We start from the raw sequence: 18,752 nt of genomic DNA on the forward strand, positions 1-18,752 counted from the left end.
TGAACGTTTTTGCTTCTGCCCAATCATTTCACAGAGCAGACGAACTCTCAAAAGGGCGGATAACTCTAATATGAGTGAATGAGCAGGGTGAAAACAAAATGTTTGCTAACAAAGTTTGGAAAACGTTCGTCACAGGTACGAAGAAAGTAAATTAGTTCATATGTGATAAAGCTGTTTTTCTATATAGATATTTATTAATGTTATGTATATGTTTACTGTACATTAAATGAAAATCCGTAAAATTAGATACAGTTGGCAATGTCAGAGCCTAGGCTACCCGTACCACTACCAGTGGTCAAAGTCCATAATTATGTCCCTCACTGACGTAGTCTGCGAAAACGAGTTTGTGGGGGCCGGGGGGATTTGTCATCTTCTGTTAGGTTTTATCAGCCTATACTATATCTTAAAATTTAAACAATATTTGTGACCAACCATGAGATAAGGGACCTTGAGTTATGGGTGAAAAATCACATTTTGACTTCTCATTATTTTTTTAAACAACACTATCAGGAAAACAAAAATACAATACACAATATACAAATAGGGAATAAGACGATATTTTTGCTGTACGTTCATAGGAACAAGAAGTCGAAGTCAGTTACAGTATGTTGTGAGAGCCATGTGTAGTGCACAGACTCCCAAGTTCGAGACTCTGAACGTCACCAGACCGCGGGACATGGTGGTTCAGGTCGAGCTGAACAGACCTGAGAAGCGGAATGCCATGAACCAAGCTTTCTGGAGGTACAGCATTTACTGCACATATGTATGTTTTCCTGTCAAAGTTAGTTTCTGCGCGGATTGCAACATCTGTTGTAAGAACAGATTTTTCATATCATTCAGGCTCAAGTATCTATGAGAGATATTTTAGATATGTATGTTAAAGGGGCACTGATCTAACGCAATTCCCCGGACTGGTTGTTGCCTTTGTTATTGTTTTTTTTCCCCGCGAGTACCCGGATGATACGCAACGCAACTGAGCGTGACCAGAGACTGGCTACCGTCTGCAAGGACAGCTAAATAAACTTGGAGGCTGGAGGCAATATTTGTTTTACGCATTTTTGCATAAACACTGATTGGTTAACCGTGATCTAAAAAGATTTCGACAAAGGGCGCATGTTAATTAATTTCTTCAGCCTAAACTAACAGACAAAAAGAATGGCGGAGCTCATCGGATGTCGTCATTTGGAAATACCCCAGATGGTTGTAGTTTAACACTAAAAAAAGTATCCATGCAGTGAAAGCATTTTCGGATTTCGGATTGCGTTGATAATACGATTACTACTCCCTTGTTGTCATCCACGTTTTCTGGTATAACCCTACACTTGTGTATTTGTCGTCATTCACTTGATGCTCAGTTAATGAATTTATTACAAGTACAATTAGTGGAAGCACCACTTAGATTACATGACAAAGGTTCCCATTTGGCATTTATTGTGTCTGGGGTAATTATTCAATCTAAATCCAGGTTTGAAGTGAGGTGAAATGTGTGTTATGTAATATGCACGTGGCAGACCAGCAAGAGGTGAATGATCAGTTGATTTCCTTTTTTTTTGTAAATCCACGGATCGTTCCTAGTCATCAAAGGATTAACAGAAAATACATTGATTGATTAATCACTGTTATCTTGCACAGTGGATATGTCAAAAGTGAGTGTTTACACGTCTAGGTTTACTGAAACAAAGGGAATACACTCATATCCTTGCGTGAAGTGCCGATGTAAAAACAACATACTTTGTTCAAAGGGTTAACTGATAATCCGCTGATTGATTGATCATTGTTATCTATCACTCAATGGATTTTTTAGGAACCGTGGACGTTATGAAAATAGTTGTCACGTGGGCTTTCTCAGCTGACCCTTGAGACTTGACACCTATGTGAAACACCCGAAACAATCCAAGTGATCAATTGAGAAACGATATATATCTTTTAAAATATGTGATTGTTACAGAGACACGTGACATCGAATAAGTTTCTTTGTACAGCTGCAGACGAGTGGGCTATTGTTCCTTTGTGTGGATATTCACGGATACATTCCTCAAACAAGGAAGCTGCCTAAAATTTATACACATAAATTTGGTAGGTTGTACTTATGGTATTTGCATTTTGTTTTCCTTCATTTGCTGTAGCATTGAACCGATTCGTCCTTGTTTTTCTACGTCTTGGTTGGGAAATTCTTCAATGCGCGATAGACGTTGTTTTCCCAGGCCTTTTCCCTTGTAAGCGTGTATATATTACCGTCAATTTGTAAAATGTAATTCTCTCAGGCAATTTATAAAATGTGTAAATATTTCATTCATTTTGACTAAAAAAATCTGTCCAGATTGATTAAGACGATAAAAAGGGCCTACAAACATCACAACAGATTACTATGTAGGATTAGAAGCCAAACAACATAGAAATGTACTTTTCAACGTAACATTTTCAGTCTCTTGGTGATGACATTAAATATCAAAATGTTTGGAATTCGTTATCATAATAATACAGATGGAAATGTTTTTCAGTCACTTTGTTAAATAACTGAATATTTAGGCGTTTAATAAATTTTAAAATGTGACACATTTTGACAAAAATATACACACTATCAAAAAGCAATGCTCAGGTGAAACTTTGTGTTGCAAGTCAAAATAGTGTAAACGAAAATCGCAAAATTACCAAGCAAGTGACTTATCAAAACTACGTCACCATTACCGATGCTACCCACAAAGATACCTACATTTCCTTATTATCTCGAAAACTGTATTTCATTTTGTTGATCAATGTGACCATACGCCCTTATTACTACCCATACAAGTGACTAATGCGCTTATGAATGGCGCAGCAGAGGTCGCGAACTAGTCTAGATTTCTGCTGTACATCCGGGTACTCACTGGGAAAAAACAATAACAAAGGCAACAACCAGTCCCGGGGAATTGCGTTAGATCAGTGCCCCTTTAACAGTAGTTACATGTATGTATGGTTTCAGTTTCGTATGCAATACGCACTCCTGTTTAATTTGTATTGTTTTTGAATTTTTCGTTAAACTTTTTGAAAGTGTACACATATTTGTGCTTGATAACATAGGTTTTTATCAACAGTAGTTTTGAGCACATGTGTACAAAACTATGTTTTCAGTTTTGTATGCAGTACGGATACAACACTAAAAATACTCCCTCCTGCTTTGTCTGTTTTGTTTATGTTATTGTTTATGACCTATGTGGGATATTCAAGTCAGCATCTATGTCCATCAGACATTGCCATAACTGTTGTGTGATACATTACTTGGATGTATGGGTATTATTATCTCCTGCCACGAAGTGGAAGGGGTATATAGGAAGGGGTGCCGTCCTTGGCGGTAGTCCTCGTTTTCGGAGCAGATCTTGAAAACTGTTCAATATTACTTCACCAAACCTTGCGCATAAATAGGTCTAGTGGAAAACTGGTGCCTTTTGATACTTTGGGATTTAAAAAAAAAAGTTTTTTAAATTTCCCAGGCTACGACTTTGACTTAGTCTGAAAATGGCGGTAGACCTCTTTTCTGGAGCTTATCTTGAAAAACATACAATATTTCTTCACCAAACCTGGCTCATTAAAAAGGTCTAGCAGTAAACTGGTGTCTATTGATACTTTGGGATTTTTGAAAAAAATATTTTTTGAGTTTCCCTGGCAACGACTTTTACTTAGACTGAAAATGGCAGTAGTGCTTGTTCCCGGAGCAGAAAACCGTACAATATTCTGTCATGGTTGAAAGAAAACAGTATCCAGGAACTTAAGCATGGGGCCTCACAATCCACAAGTCTCAAGGTAGCACCTTTGAGCAGATGATTGGGAACATGACAATTACACAAGGAAGTAAATTTAAAGCCCAGCCTGGTCAAGTGTATACAATGCTCAGTAGGGTCAAATTAAGGATAAAACTTGTAGGTTTTGCTGAACACAAAATTGTAGTAAACAAAAAAGCATTGGATGAGATGACTAGATTGCCGAATGAAAGATTATTCATGGTGATGGACTCAAGGTGGCTCATTTGAATGTTCGATCCCTCAATGTTCATTTCGAAAATGTGAAGAAAGATTGGTTTCTTGTCGGCAAGTTCTGCATTGCTTGTGTGTATGTTCCTCCAAAAATGTCATGGACACGGTTGTCGCATACACTTACTAACTTCATGCAGAAACTTCAGGATCTCTCCAAGCAGCATAAATGTGAACATGTCATAGATACTGGGGATTTCAACTGTGATCTGAGTGAAAAACTGAAACTTGAAGATTTCTTTAATGTGCGGAAAATGACTCAACTCATTCACTCTCCAACTCACTGTCTTGGAGCTATACACTGGACTTGTTGTTTACTGATCATGCCAGTGCTGTAGCATTCCATACTCCAGTCTACTACTCGGATCATCAGATGTTTGGTGCTGTACTTCTCAGTACACCACATGGTGACCCCTGCTCTCACTCTTCTCAAAGTAAAGTAAGAACTCCCTTACTTCTCTGATTATTGTTTAGGTAATGACACAACTCATTACAAATACAACAGTGTAACTGCATCTTAAACCTACTCAGCTGTATAAACACTGCCTCCTATCCTGTATATATTCTTGTCAACCATACTCTGTACTTCACTTGCTTGATAACGGTGTTAGAATCTACACTGAAACCTTGCTAATTGTAATAAAGAAGTTGTTCGTCCATATGTCTCATCCTTACTCATTACAAATACAGTTACGTTTTCTATCATAAACTGCAGATGGCAAAACAACACCAGTAATAACTTTTTTTAGTTCTGCAATTAGGCCATTTACAAAAAGGCCCAGTGAACATAGTTCACAGGAGCTAATGCACTGCACACAACCGGACATGTCATATTGGCAGGGTATATGTGTATTTCATGCTTGTTTGTATTGTTTTTAAGTTTTTGTTCCAAATTTTCAAAGTGTACACATGTTTGTGCTTAAAAAAAACGTGGGTTTTCTCAAAGTTTTTTTTGCAATGCAGTTTACCAAGGGCAATTGTGCTAATTGGCTCAGGTTGCTGACTCTGGTTCTCGCTTCTGAGATCTCGCAAGCCTCTTCGATCCTTAGGGTTAGTTGTGTTGGTTACCCCCAACTCTATCCTTAGCCCGTGGATCCCCTTTCCAATCCAGCACCCCTTTACGATCCTTAGCGTTAGTTGTTAGGTGGGGTATGGGTTGGCTGTCTCTTTTAATGAACAAGCCATTATAATTTGAGGAAATACATTAGAATTTTTATCAAGTTTCAAGTTTTGTGTTGAAAATGGCCAACTGAAATCTGAAAAGGGCGCCTGGTAAGGTGTCTTACTTCCAATAATTATTATTAATTGTTTTAAAAACACAGATATTTATCAAACACAGCTATTCTATTTGCATCAAACCTTTGAAAGCTATATGGTTTAGGATTATTCATAAAACAAGAAGATGAAATAATCTGGTCTCAGTTATGAATGATACATGCTCATAAATGGCCGCCCTTATCATGCTTGTGCTCATACAAATGAATGGCGTGAGTCAGGGAGCCATTCAGGTTTTCTCCAGTCGTATTTGAATCTAGGAACCACCTCAATATTTCATTCTTAATGTTTTTCGATTGACAACGTTCCCTCGACTTTCATGCTACATTTTAAACACTGTTTATGATTTGCTGAAACTCAAGAAGGAACTTGTTTCCTACAGAGAGATGGTCGAGTGCTTCAACTACGTAGCTGGGGACAGTGAGTGCCGTGCTGTTGTGCTGACCGGCGCCGGGAAGACCTTCACTGCAGGTGGGACATCTGTGTGCAGGTTGCCTTGGTCACTGATAAGTTTATTTTTATTTTGAACACCAAACTTTTTGACAAAGAATAGTTTTTCTAACTTTTCAGAAAGACAGTCCTGTTTACTGGGGCCAAGAGACTTCTACCGTTTCTTGCCTTCTCGTTGCAGGTCTGGACCTGGGAGACTTTGCTAGCATGGACATGATGCAGTCTGATGCTGAGGTGGGCAGGAAGGCCTTCAAGATGCGCCAGGCTATCCAAAGTTTCCAGGAATCCTTCACTGTTATTGAGAGGGTATGTAGCCATGTCTTGGTGACCCAGCATGATACAGCAGGAATACTGCTGAAAGTGACATAACACCCATACTTGTCACTCACCAGCAGCATCTTCCCCAGACAAGGGAGTTAACTGACTATAAAAGTCCAGTTTCGACCCTTGCCGAACTAGGCTGGTATTATGGAGTTAGATTTTAGCTGGACTAACAAGTCTATGCATTGTCCATTCAAAATTGTGCAATGAAATCAAAAGCCGGTTCGTAAACTGTCATGCAGATTCGGTCAATTGCAGGATTTGCAAAGCGTGTGCATTCGTTGTCAACAGATACTTTCAAAATCTTTTCATGTTTTTAATCAAGGTGCTCATGTGAATTGATGCAGAAATCAAAGATGGGATATTGTAGGGCAGAAACATATTGGTAGAGGGCACAGTGAATGTTATGTTATTTATGTCCAACCATGAAATACGAGAGAATCTGCATCAGCTAGTTGTTGAACAGTTTCTGTTATTATTCACATGTTTTCACACTAATATAATTAACTTTTCCTTGTGTTCATTGAAATTCCTGCATTCTGATTAGCTGAATTGGTCACGTGTTATTGCATTCATTTCCCATGGAATGTAAAAAATTAAGCCACGCCCACCGAAGCGGACTACTTTTATTACTACGGAATGTCGGGGAATCCTAATATTACATGCAAGGGATTTCCCTTTCTGCTCACATGTATCACCATGCACTGGGCATTTAGCGAAATTCATGCATATTCCTTGTCCATACAACCCTTGAGACCGAAGGCCGAGAATGAATGAAACTGGAGATGTTCAGACTCGCTCGCCTGTTTTTGTCCCGCTCGCCTCCTTGCCACAACTTTCATTTCTTCGGGTTTCATTTCTAACTAGCATTTTTCCAACTGGGTCTTCCCGTTCACAGGGAACTAATGTTCGATTCTGGCAGTAACTGACCATGTCATTTGAAACAGCCGCCTTCTCCCGGACATATTTGTTCCAGCTCCTTACAGTCTGACTGTTGCAGTTCTTCTTGCCTCTTTCCTTGATTGACAGGTTCTATGAACTTTGTTTTTAATCCTACTCTCGGTTGATTGGCTACTGACTGTGTGGGTGTGTCAAGTTATGTGCATAAATTAAACAATCACCTGATTCATGTCACACCACAGTATGTATTCCTACAAATTACTACTACAATGTTTATCAATCTTGTCATTTTTTGTCTGCTTTTATATAAACAATTGTTTTTGGTTGAACTATTATATATTTTCGTTGAATTTAATTATAAGCATTGACTATGTATTTTTTTTGGTTCATTGAGGTATGAATCGAAAAACCGATGTGCAAACTTTTGTAAGTATCTGCTATGTGGATTCATACAGTTTGCACATCGCTTTTTCGATTCATACCTCAATGAACCGAAAAAAATACACAGTCAATCCTTAAATAACTTGTTATGAAATGTATTGTATGTATCGAATGCAGGGTTCATAAATCAATGTAGTGTACTGTATCTCTGTATCACTGCACTACTAATGGGTATCTGGGTTCATGAGAACTGAGAGTTTTTTGTTGTTGTAAAGGCTCTTGTTTAATTGACCTTGTATCAATACTGAGACTTTAACTTAACAATAGCCATATATACCTGTACAAATTACCATGTTTTCCTCAGCATACTGTACTGGCATCAGAGTTTCGTTCTACAATATTATCGGTCTTTAACGAGGCCTGTGGTAGTAAAGTTATGATAGATCCATAACTATTGATGGAGCCATTAAAAGGTAATGGACCCATGAAGATCCGGGGTAGAATAGGTCTTCACCAACCCATGCTTGCTGTAAAAGGTGACTATGCTTGTTGTAAGGGGCGACTGGGTTGTCAGGCTCACTGACTTGGTTGATGCATGTCATTGATCCCAAATGCGTGGATCGATGATCATGATGTCAATCACTGGATTGTCTGGATTGACTTGATTATTTACAGACCTCCGTCATATGGCTGGAATATTGCTGAGTGCGGCGCTAAACAACAAACACTTTGATATAGGCTAGTGGACACACTTGCCTCGGGAAGATGGATACTGCATTTCTGAGGATGTTTTCCTACACCAGGGTCCTGAAAGTGGACCGTGGGTGCCTGTTTGTATTAGCTGGGTACCTGGCTCCATAAAGGATTGTGGATTGTATCTGGGTACTCCCTTGCCCCTCCCCTTGCCACACTTAAATTCCTCCCGTGCTGTTGCAGTGTACCAAGCCAGTGATTGCAGCTATGCATGGTGCCAGTGTGGGTGCGGGTATTGACATGACGTCCGCCTGTGATGTGCGATACTGCACCAGCGATGCATGGTTTCAGATTAAGGCAAGGAGAAACAATTTCTTTCTTATTCAATGAGGGAGTTCGCATTCATTTATCCATTATATATTTGCTATTTCATATTTCATCTTTAAAGTTTTGAATTTACATTATACCATATTTACAATTGCATTAGGTCCATGCAAATGTTTACCTCAAGTATACACATGATGAAAAGACATATTATTCTTGCTTTCAGTCTCGGTTTAAAAATGTTAAAGGTGAATTTGAAGGTTTCGGGAAAATTTGTTTGTTAACCATGCATGCATCCTCTACATCACAAGGGCTTGCATTTCAGTAAACCTACACTAATCCGTGGTTCCATTCCCGTTAATTTGAGTTAGCAAGAACCACGGGAATGGATCCAGTAGCTAGTGTAGGTTTACCAAAACACAAGCCCAGGAGATATATAGGATAACATGCATGTGACCAGGTTAATATTGATTTTCTCTGAATATGTATTGAAATGAAGTGTCAAAACAGTACATCACTTTGTCCAGGAGGTGGATATTGGCCTGGCGGCAGATGTCGGAACGCTGCAAAGGTTCCCCAAGGTGGTGGGCAATGACAGTCTGGTGAGGGAGCTGGTCTACACTGCCAGGAAGTTCTATGCTGATGAAGCTCTTGCCATTGGCTATGTCAGGTCAGCAAGTACCTTTCTAAGATGGGGATTGTGTGCAACAATCTTCCTGGGGCATGGGAGTTCATTGACTCCAAAAGTCCAGTTTCCACAATTGACCAACAAAGTTGGAATTTCTTGACTCAATTGTAGCGGCACCAGTGGCTATTACAAGTTATGACCTATCAGATTCCACCTCTTACATCACTTGCATTTGCTTCAAACAAAATGGCTGCTCCCAGTCAAGACGATCTGATTGATGATCAAGATCAATATTGTAATAAAATTGGTCGTACCTTTCGAAGTGCATCAAATCACGTGAGCATCTTGATTAAAAACATAAAAGATTTCAAAAATATCTGTCGATGCCCAGTTGATGGTACATATGCAGAGATGCATTAATCCTGCCAATTCCAGGTTAGTTACTCAAGGGTGGAAACTTGACTTTCTTGCCTCAGGAAGATGTCACATCTCCACTTCAAGCCTAGGCTTTGATATTGTAATTTCTATCTCCTGCCACATGTTTAACAGGAGGTTTTGAAATCGACTCAAATTTCCGTGGCAACAACTTTGATTTAGACTGGAAATGGCAGCAGTGTTCGTTTCTGGAGCAGATATTGAAAACCATAAAATATTTTTTCACCAAACTTGGCGCATAGATACCGTATTTTCTCGAGTATAGTGCGCAGCCATGTATAATGCGCACCCCCTCTAGCGGATTCAGTATTTTTGAAAAAAATAAAATAATCCAATACCAAGCGCAGAATTTTTTTTACACCGTACCCCTTTAGCGAAGTCCGGCAAAAGAACGGTTGATGAGAAACTTGGTCAGTACAAATTCGAAATTTGAGATAAAAAATCACCAGACATGTTGATTTACCGTTTAAATTGTATTTTTTGTTCTGCTTGTCATTGTTTTATATGCAGGGATTAAGATTACCTTGTGTATTTTCTGGTAAACTAAGCCGGACACAGCAATCAGCTGTACACACGTTTTCTTGGAATCTACCTGTGTTTTTGTGTAGTGAGTCTTAGATTAGATGGAATAGGTGACCACCATAGAAGATGCTCTCTCAGAGATGACCTTGATGTGTGTTGCCATGGTTACTGTTAGGATTTGACCCTTTTTTTTAACAAAATAATTCGTAAGTTGGAAGTATAATTAATATTATTTGTTTGTTGTTTAATGCTGCTCTCATTAACATTCAAGTTTTAAGATGAATGTTTGTAAATAAGTGATCCCGGGAAGGCAATCCCGTGATTGACACCACGAGTATTAATCCATGCAATTTGGATGTGATGACATGCATTCAACCAAGTCACTGAGCGCTTTACCTTCGGCTCCATTTCGTCACCTCTACGACAAGCATAGGTTGCTGGGGACCATTCTTACTTGGAATCCCCATGGATTGAAGATTAATTATTAATCCTCTTTTGGATCAAATGGAGGCCTAGGAGATTCCTAATGCATTTTGGATTCATGTTGATAAATAAATGAAAGTTATTTGTCTTGAAGATGTGACCAATATAATTGTTGGTCTTTTTCATACTTGATAGAATAATTGATGCTTGCGGTGCAGAGTTGCATCCCCTTGAGTGTGCCATAGTTCTGTGGGGGGCGGTTGGATGGCCTGCTGGTTAAAGTGTTCGCTCGTAACGTGAAGGCCCAGGTTCGATTCCCCACATGGGTACAATGTGTGAAGCCCATTTCTGGTGTTTCCTGTGACATGTTGGAATATTGCTAAAACTGGCGTAAAACCATACTCACTTACTCACACCAGAGACCATATAATAGAGGGACGGCCCTCTAGCCTATGCGCGAAACCATCAGTGCTACGGCTTGTACTGCGCAGCCTGTCCGGAAGCGAGCAGAAACGCGTTCACTGCAGTCATCGTTGTTGCCTTTTTTTCCCATGCAAAAGATATATTTCACAATACATAATTACACTCATGTATTTCTTAACATTGTTAACATTACAACTGAGATTTGTTGGTGCCCTAAAGCATGTCGTTGTCACTGTATTTGATGACTGTGATCACGCTTTGTCTTTGTCCGAGAGAACAAAATGGCGCACATGTAAAATCGGCAAAAGTGCAGATTTTGATTTTCAATAACGGCCTCTAATTCGCAATGAAAGTCCTTGGTTACGTAGGTGTATAAAAAGGAGATATGTTAAAAATTGGCTTAGTGCCATTAACAAATTTAGGGCGGATCCGAAATTTCAGATTTTGACTCGAGAAATGGGACTAAATCTGAATTAATCCGAAATAATTACATCACAACTCTTAATTTTCGCATGCTTTCAGACGAATGTGTTCCTATTATCGGTCCTGAATTTAATAGTTTTACATTCATCACGATTTCCCCTATGGCTTGGTACCAACGTTATTTAGATACGATTGGTAGTTTTTTTGGTATGATTTTTGGCGCAAGGCCATATTTTACGTCACATATTTTAAGTTAAATTACCATATAGCAGACGACATAACATGCATTTTGTCTGTGATTATCATCCGCATATATCCTTTGAAACATTCTACAAAGTGACTTATATTGTATGATATTAGAATTGTTTTTGTAAAACGCGTATTTTTTTTTACCATTGCTTCGCCATTTCTTCGTAAGTTTAACTTTGTTTCAGTTAGGCCTTATCACATATCGCGCATATACTACGTACTACAATACTACATATTTGTTATCTTCTGTAGATTTTGTCTGTATAAATCATGACTACATTTAATCAATTATTTATTTTATGCCGTGTAAATATTGATTATGAGCAAAATGATATTGTCCTAAACCCAATCATAATAATGTAAATATGATGAAGGTACTACTTACTTTGTGTATTTACACAACAATGAAAACATCATACAAAAATAAAAATCCGTTACATGAAATATTGTATAATACAATTATCATTTGCTTTGTAAATGCCAAGAAAGAAGAAGGATTATATCGGCAGTCGTCGGGAGAGAAGTTGCAGACAACAAGGTCGAAGGTGTCATTCAGTAAAATATATAGATGGTCTATTGTCCTTTTCTGTGAAAAATACATTTACATATTTGTCAGAGTTTGTGATGTTTTGTTTTGTTTTAATAGTAATACAGGTGTAGTTGCATGCTTTGTTCCAGGTTAGAGTTTAAAGTTTGTTTTTCATTGATCAGATATAGAAAACTATGATGAAAGAATTTTGAAAACAACAAACGTTACTACAGTTTACGATATACTAGTAGATATCTGGTACCATGCTCGTTGAAGCTATATTGTTATACCTGAAATACCTAATTATTTGTATGCTGAAATATCAATCTAATCGGGTAATATCGGAATATTTGGAATTTAACAGTAGCCTCCCTTTGAAAAAAAACTTACCTCGCTCCGGCAAACCCCTTTATCACTGCTAACCCCAAACTGGCATTAACCAATAACGTTTGATTCTTTCGAAGCCCATTGTCGGACACATCGAAAATTCATTTAACAACGCTCGTAGTTTAATGTGTATTTCTAATTCATTGGAACTATTAGCATTATAAAATAGTAGCGAATTTACATGAAATAAAAACATTAATATGGCGTCATTTTTTTTCTAGCTTATAGTAAAGCATTTACACCAGTCGGTGATCATGCATTTTTGCAAGTAAATCTAGTCTGGACTTATAAGATATGAAGTTAATATGGAGATATATTTTGTGAACATCGGGAATATGGTGATATGTTACAAGTGTCTTCCCTGCTTCTGGATGAGTTTTATTTACACTTCCTGAGTTCCTGTGCAATTTACCGGATCGTAGTTTTCTGTGGCGTTCGTAGTAGATTTGGTATATTTGTTTATTTATAATAGTTAACAATTGCAGCATAAAATGAGATATATTAACTGATTTTTAAAACAAATAGAATGCGTTATAAAATACTTTTGATATCGGAACGGCTTTTTCTTCACACGACCTCGAAAACTTACGCTTGTGGACAGACGTCATATTTTCATTTCCTATCTTTTTCTTTGAGTGAATCTTTTTGGGAGGTATTTACCAACGGCTTGGTAGCGGTAACATCACTGTCATTCTATTTAGACCAGGAAAATCTTTGTGATCCGCTAAGAGACGTCCTTTTATTGGATTGTCGCTGGTCGTAGTCGGAGAAATCTCGGCTAAGGGAATTAACTCTAGCCCCGGATATTATATAATATTGTTTACGTGGTTACCAGAATGGTCAGTCGTGAATGTCTGCGCATCTATTGCGCATCTGCAGCGGTACAGAGAGGTTAACAGCAGGGTGTCGGGGTGTATCAGTTACATGCCAGACCGTAGCGCTGATGGTTTATGATAAACTGTTGGGGAGGGCCGTCCCTCTATTATATGGTCTCTGCTCACACATTATTCCAGATTTGCCCAGATTTTGATCATAAGTTTTTCAGCACCATACTCTTGCTTGTAGGCTGACACGTGCGGTGCTGTATCTCCAACACTGCTCAGTTCAGCACTTGACTCAACTCACTCCCTCACTCCCTCACCAGCTTTTGTTTTACAGATCATTTCTATCCCAAATAGTTTTCATACAGTAATCTTCTCCAGGTCAAGGTACTAGCAAATAGTGCTCTGTTTTGCAGTCGCATATTCCCCAATAAGAAAGTGATGGTGGAAGGTGCCCTTGATTTGGCCACGCTTATTGCAAGCAAGAGTCCCATAGCTGTACAGGGTTCCAAGGTCAGCCTGGTGTATTCCCGGGATCATGGAGTGACAGAAGGCCTGGAACACATCGTAAGTAATAGGGAACTTATGGACTCAGTTACGTGTCCTGTCATCCATCTTGTTAGCTTTCAGGAAAGTCTGTTGATGATTGGTTTTAGATATAGGTAAATTTTGCAGATGTTATTCAAATTTGGAAAATTCAGTTATGCTTTATAAAAATATAAATCTACAGGTGTATGCAGAAGCATCTCACAACTTAGGAATTTCAAAACTATTCAATAGAACTTCAATTAATGAAGAGAGAACTCTATTTTAATGCACTGTTATACTTCACTTGATGATGCTCAAGCAGTCATAGGTTATATTGAGTTTCTTGGTTTTTATCAACATATAACAATTGGAGCCAAATGATAATGAATGAATGTAAAGCCAAACTCGACCTTCATACTGGTTAGAAGTACGGATTGCCCAGTCGTCAAAGGTGCGCAATAAGCTGTGCAGAGTTGCGTCCCTTGGGCTTGTCAGAAACCTATGATTGTGGGTTCAAATCCTGGTTCACCTCGCTTATGTTTCTAGGTTTGTCAGCACCATACCTGTGCTCAAGGGTTTCACCGAAGTGGTAAACATCTAAGACCTGCATCACTTCGGGCTTTCCTCCCACAATAAGCTGACACACCTTGATATAACTCAATCTCATTAAATCAGATCTTAGTTCTCGCTTCCGCTAATCAAAGATCTGAGCACACAATTTCATTCAAATATCCCCAGAAATATTCATGATCCCTAACTTTTTGGGTTCAGTTTATTTGCACCACATTGGATCACTGTGTCAAGTGTGTGCCGTAGAAGTTATTAATATGTCCTCCGGTTAAAATGGAAGTACTAATTCGGAGCTTCAGGTTGGTATGCATATTTATGAATAAGGTGACCCATTAATTTGGAAAAGAAAAAATGAGGCCAGGGTTCCATGGTAGTAGAAATGAAAGGTAATTTATTCATTTTAGTCAAAGTTACAAGTAATTGACCAGCACCCCCAAGAATCTAAATCACTGCAAATGAAGTAACCATGGTAACGGTTTGATTGTTTAATTGTTTTTCAGCGTGTATGGAACCAAGGCATGCTTCAGAGTGAAGATTTAATCAAATCAGCCATGGCAGCAATGCAGAAACAAACCCCAACTTTCTCCAAACTTTGATCTGTTGATCAAGACATTGACCTCATAATGACACTACAATAAAGGTGCAGAAACATCACGGATTCATGAATCAGTGGAGGATGAACTGTTGTACAGGAACAGGTCATTGCACCAGACAAAATATGAAACGACTCGTAGATTTCTCAAGTAATATGAAACATAAATCACAAGTGACCTGTTGGTACTTGTACATGCCTGCCTCTGTAATATAAATCAAGTTTTGGACATGTTACATCCCTGTTTGTTGGAAATAAAAAGATGCTTGTAGGGCAGCCCAGGGGATCATGTGTTCATCCTGAAGCCTGGATTCTCCCCTTGGTATGATGTGTAAAAGCCCTTGCTTCTTGTCATTAAGTTGCATAACTGGGGAAAGTGAAGACACATAACCCACCATGGATTTTGTGGTGCTGCATCTGGAGTCACCATCATGGAGTGTGGGCTTGTTGTTGTTGTAGTTGATTGCAGAAGTTAGTCAGCATTGCCATGGCATATCCTTTAAAACGCATTGTTTGAACAAAGGTTTGTGTTTCTCACCCGCTATTATATAACCATACAAAAGGAACATTTATATCATATTTATATCCCGATATTCGTGTCAGTGGTTTTGAAATGTTGAATATGAATGTAAGTGGATTGGTTTTCAATAAATTATTTTTGTACATATTTATTTGTGTATTTTTCTTCTATTCTGTACTTCAGTATCAGTACATTCTCAAGGGGTCAAAAGTATGGAGGGTTCTTAAGGTCATTGTTTCTTAATTGATAGTTTGCACACAAACAATTAGAGACCATGGGATGGCCTTTTGGTTAAAGTTTCCCTCATCGCCAACCGAAGGTCTAAGTTCGATTCTCTGCATAGAAACAATGTGTGACGCCCACTTCTGGTGTCCCCAGGTGTAATGCTGTGATGGCATCAAGCCATACTCACTCACTCACTACAAACAGAACCATGAAGATCCAGTGTAGAATAGGTCTTCAGCCACCCACGCTTGCCGTATAAGGGGACTATGCTTGTCGTAAAAGGCGACTACAAGGATCGAGTGGTCAGGCTCACTAACTTGGTTGAAGTTCATGATATCAATCACTGCATTGTCTGGTCCAGACTCGATTATATGGCTGGAATATTGCTGAGTGCAGCGTTAAACAACATTAAAACAAACAAACAAACATGACCTCAAGGTAGACATTCGTTCACAAGGGATGGTGATGAAGCATTACATTATGAATCCGGTCCATGTTAACGGTCACACTGCAATGGTAACCCATGATGTTTCACTAACTTGCTTGAGTGAGTGAGTGAGTGAGTGCGTTGAGTTTAACGCCGCTTTTAACAGTATTCCAGTTATATCACGTAGTGTCAGCTTAATGTTTGAGGAAAGCCCGAAGTGATGCAGGTCTCAGACGTTTACCACTTCGGTGAAACCCACGAGCATAGATATCGTGCTGAAAAAACCTAGAAACATAATCGGGTTGAACCTGGATTCGAACCCACAATCATAGGTTTCTGGCGTGGCCAAGAGACGCAACTCTGCACAGCGAATCACAGCACCTTAGACGACTGGGCCACCCGTGCCCCTACTAACTTGCTTGAACTACAGTGGTTTAGCTTTTCTTGCTTAATGTCCGGTTTCATTGGCACAATGAAGGCTAGCGCTCGAATTGCTTACATTATGTTTTAAAATCATGTTAAAAAACAAACTGTTTCCATTCTTGGTCGTTAGATACGTTTTGTAAATAAATATACAATGAATTATTGCCAAGTAGAAACCTTTTAAGTGCAAGAAACTTATGTAGATACTTTTCTTTGGTCCCAGCATTCTCCCTAGACTACATAATCATCATTATGTTATATCTGATTAGCAGCACCCTTTAAGTAGAAAGACCTGTTATCTTGACACATTTCCTTGGTAGCCAGACATGTCAGATACCAAATTTCACTTGATACGTAGAATAGCAGTCACACAACTGGAATTGCTAATCCCCACCCGATACTAACTGCCTTGATCCACAATGAGTTGACATTGAGTTCATCTCGCTATTGAGCTTTCGTTAGGGTAACGGGACAGTAAACACCAAAGGTGTGTCCTGGGGAGGAGATGATAAAACACATTTACTATCTATTCATAATAATATGATAAGCTATAAACTCTGTGGGGTAATATAGTCATGGAAAACAGGTGGGGCTATGTCAGATCCCGTCTCAATAGATATTCATGAAAATGAACAAGCAGAAGCCCCATGGGACGCATGTAAGATCGGCAGATGGCTATACAAAATTCGAACCCAAATCCACACAGAAAAAAATACTCATACTCAAATGAAATGAAAGTTGATTTAGCCATCTCACGCCACAGATTGGGTCACAAAAAGCACATAACACATGACAATGTATGCCCATCTTGCAATCAACCTGAATCCATTGCTCACTTGTTTCTGGAATGTCGTCAGGCCCCAGCCCGGGCTCGGTTAAACCAAGAATTGCAGTCTATCTGTCGTAGATCTCCTAATGCCAAGAGATGCAAAATGCGTTGGCCAAACTAACTATATTTCGCAGATATGGTCAGATACGTGAACGTACATAAACAGAGCAGCCAAAGAAATTCTGTCAATTTCTATCAATAAAAAATCATATCAATACGAAAATAGAAATATTATCAATACAAAAACAGAAATTGTATCAATACTAAAACTCCCAATAGATATGTGTACCTTCTCACAAACATGAGTCCCAAAGAGGGACAGGTCAGCCGACATTGCTATAGCATGAGGCCACGTACAGCAACAATTTATGACTTGCCTGTAAAGAGATCACCCGTTTAATAAACATACAGCTGTATTACACATTGTGTAATACCAAAGCGCGTGTTAATGTACTGCGGGAACAAGTTTCACGAACAAATATTGAAAACTCTCAACATCCCTGAGGAGCTTATGCACACTCGATGACCCCATCAACCCTGTTGCTAGGCTGACGTCACATGGCATTGTTTCGCCGGTGGATCTTGCAACAAAATATCACAAATTACGTCATATGGTATTGTGACGTGAATGTAAACTTTGTGATGCAGGATCCCGTTCTACAGCGCGATCGTAGCGCGACGACACGTGTACGCCTAGGTATATTGATAATTTTAGCGCTACGATAAAATTCTGGAAAGGAACTCTGAATTCTTAAGATGGTCCGTTGCATGGTATTAAATTAATACATGCCAACTTTTGACGTGTTTGAGGTATTGTTTTGTTAAACCTCAATTGGATTGTGCCGTGGATCGCGTAGATTTCTGCCCCCCCCCCCCCCCCCCCCCCCCCCACACACACACACATTGAAATTCTAAAAAAAGGTTTTAAACGTCAAGTAATATATAAAATACAAAACTCGCCCCGTGTAGTACCAATTTATTACAACTCGTGATAAAGACTTTGACCACTGCGTGCAGAATAGGCAGTCCAAGATGTCAGATGTTTTCATTGGCATTCTAAGTTAGAGCAATGTGTGCATGATGCATTTTTGTTGTTGTTGAGTTGTCATTAAATTTAAATATTAATTATAGATCGCAAACCTCATGACTATTATTTTAGTTCTTATCTGTGTCCCATATCATGGGATATACACGTGTGTGTAATAATGCATAAAGAATGTCACACAAGTTGTAGTTGGTAACTAGAAAACTTGTTAATCGTATATCAGGACAAAAGCAAACACAAATCATATACGATACATATTTTATAGTAGAGTAACGCTAGTCTTGTAAAACGAGACAGCATCGTCAATGAAAGTTCTTAAATTATTCATGCTTAATAACAGAGTCAGTTGCATCAAGACTAACCTGGCAAAAGGAATTTTCTATCCATTCCAGTCAAATGTTC

The 18,752-nt window shown here is 38.8% G+C and overlaps 1 protein-coding gene across 1 annotated transcript; it reads left to right on the forward strand.

Annotated features, from left to right (window-relative positions):
- The first annotated feature begins 20 nt into the window (after window positions 1-20).
- On the forward strand, window positions 21-15,548 carry LOC124120322 (delta(3,5)-Delta(2,4)-dienoyl-CoA isomerase, mitochondrial-like). The gene is made up of 8 exons (XM_046483123.2): window positions 21-135; window positions 579-741; window positions 5,665-5,753; window positions 5,914-6,038; window positions 8,271-8,384; window positions 8,879-9,021; window positions 13,608-13,758; window positions 14,790-15,548. The coding sequence occupies exons 1-8, from the start codon at window positions 99-101 to the stop codon at window positions 14,883-14,885; spliced, it is 918 nt and encodes a 305-aa protein (XP_046339079.2). The 5' UTR covers window positions 21-98; the 3' UTR covers window positions 14,886-15,548.
- The last annotated feature ends 3,204 nt before the right edge of the window (window positions 15,549-18,752 follow it).

This window comes from Haliotis rufescens, unplaced genomic scaffold (assembly GCF_023055435.1).
Source record: "Haliotis rufescens isolate VD_foot unplaced genomic scaffold, xgHalRufe1.0.p SCAF_3, whole genome shotgun sequence".
Classification (NCBI taxonomy): Eukaryota; Metazoa; Mollusca; class Gastropoda; order Lepetellida; family Haliotidae; genus Haliotis; species Haliotis rufescens.

Bases quoted from the DNA above. Each gene is read 5' to 3' on its own strand.
- LOC124120322 (XM_046483123.2), top strand. From the start codon at position 99: ATGTTTGCTAACAAAGTTTGGAAAACGTTCGTCACAG. The intron at 8,385-8,878 runs GCAAGGAGAAAC...CACTTTGTCCAG, and splicing joins ATGCATGGTTTCAGATTAAG to GAGGTGGATATTGGCCTGGC. The intron at 9,022-13,607 runs GTCAGCAAGTAC...TCTGTTTTGCAG, and splicing joins CTTGCCATTGGCTATGTCAG to TCGCATATTCCCCAATAAGA.